General features: G+C 65.2%; 1 protein-coding gene across 1 annotated transcript in view; it reads right to left on the reverse strand.

Moving 5' to 3' along the window:
- The window catches only part of EMIHUDRAFT_428621 (hypothetical protein), a gene marked incomplete at its 3' end in the record, with an annotated part of 7933 nt that overhangs the window by 415 nt on the left and 6308 nt on the right, over positions 1-1210 (reverse strand). The window contains exon 13 of the mRNA XM_005756606.1: positions 235-414. Within this exon, the coding sequence (XP_005756663.1) occupies positions 235-414 (180 nt within the window). The remainder of the gene's footprint in view (positions 1-234; positions 415-1210) is intronic.

Genomic DNA, 1210 nt, shown 5'->3' on the forward strand with positions numbered 1-1210 from the left:
CTCGCAAACCTGCACTGCAACCTGACGGCCAACATCTGGCTCTCGCACTACCTCTACGGCCGCATGCTCGCCCGCTCCCTCCCGGGCTGCATCGTCTTCACCTCGTCGTCTGCGTCTTACATCCCGAACCCCTTCGCCGCCCTCTACGCCGCGACCAAGTCGGGCGTCTCCGCCTTCGCCGCCTCGCTCGCCGTCGAGGCGCGGCCGCGCGGCATCCACGTGCACTCCATCCACCCGTCGCCCGTCAACTCGCGCTTCACGGCGGGCGGAGGCAACGAGGTGCAGCAGCGCAAGATCGAGGCGATGGCCACCTTCTACAAGTTTGCGTCGGGGCCCGAGGCGCTGCCGCAACGCTTCCTCTCCCACATCGGCCGCGCTGCCGTCGTCGCCGACGTGGGCGGCGTCTCGGTCGGCCTGCGGCTAGTGGTGCAGCTGCTCGGCTACAACTTCATCGCGCTGGTGACGGCGCTGACGGCGCACCTCACGCCCGACTACAAGATGCACGCGACCAAGGCGGCCAAGTCGGGCAAGCGGGCGTGAGGGGGGGGCGAATCCCTTTATAACGTGTGGCGGGCGCGCCCTCGATCTCCGCACTAACGAGACGCCGTGGCGTGTCGCGCGCTTTTAGATCACTGAACGAGAGTTGGCTCTCTCGTCCTCTCGTGTGACTCACTTGCTGCCAGCAACACATCCGTGCGACGTAAGTACAGAAAAAGAACATGTGCATGCATGCGTAAGATCTAAGCACACACACACGGCTCATGGGCTGCGGCAGCAGCCTCCAGGTCCAGCGCTGGGGCGGGAGGCTGCTTGTCCTTGCGCTGGGCCAGTGCACTGTGCGTCGGACTGTGTGCCCGCACACACAGTCCACAGACGGGATCTGACGGGCCCGAGGGGGAGGAGGTTGTTTCGCTCAGTCCTCCTCGCTTCCAACAAATGTGCGTGAGAGCCACATACACTGACATTGTGGGCGGGGGCGGGGGCGGGGGCGGGGGGGAGGGGGGGGGACATGAACGACCCGACGAACGTCCCCTCAACATAACCCTCAACCCTGCGACGAACGCGGCCGTCGAAGCGCGGCCACTCGGCCGGCAATTGAAGAGGAAACCCGCGAGCGAGCGTAGGCGAACGCGCTAAGCTGACAGCCATGCGTCTCTTTCGCGCCCGAATGCGTGAGAATTCCGTTGCCCTGTCCGACGATACTAAGAAG

This window comes from Emiliania huxleyi, assembly GCF_000372725.1.
Source record: "Emiliania huxleyi CCMP1516 unplaced genomic scaffold EMIHUscaffold_96, whole genome shotgun sequence".
NCBI lineage: Eukaryota > Haptophyta > Isochrysidales > Noelaerhabdaceae > Emiliania > Emiliania huxleyi.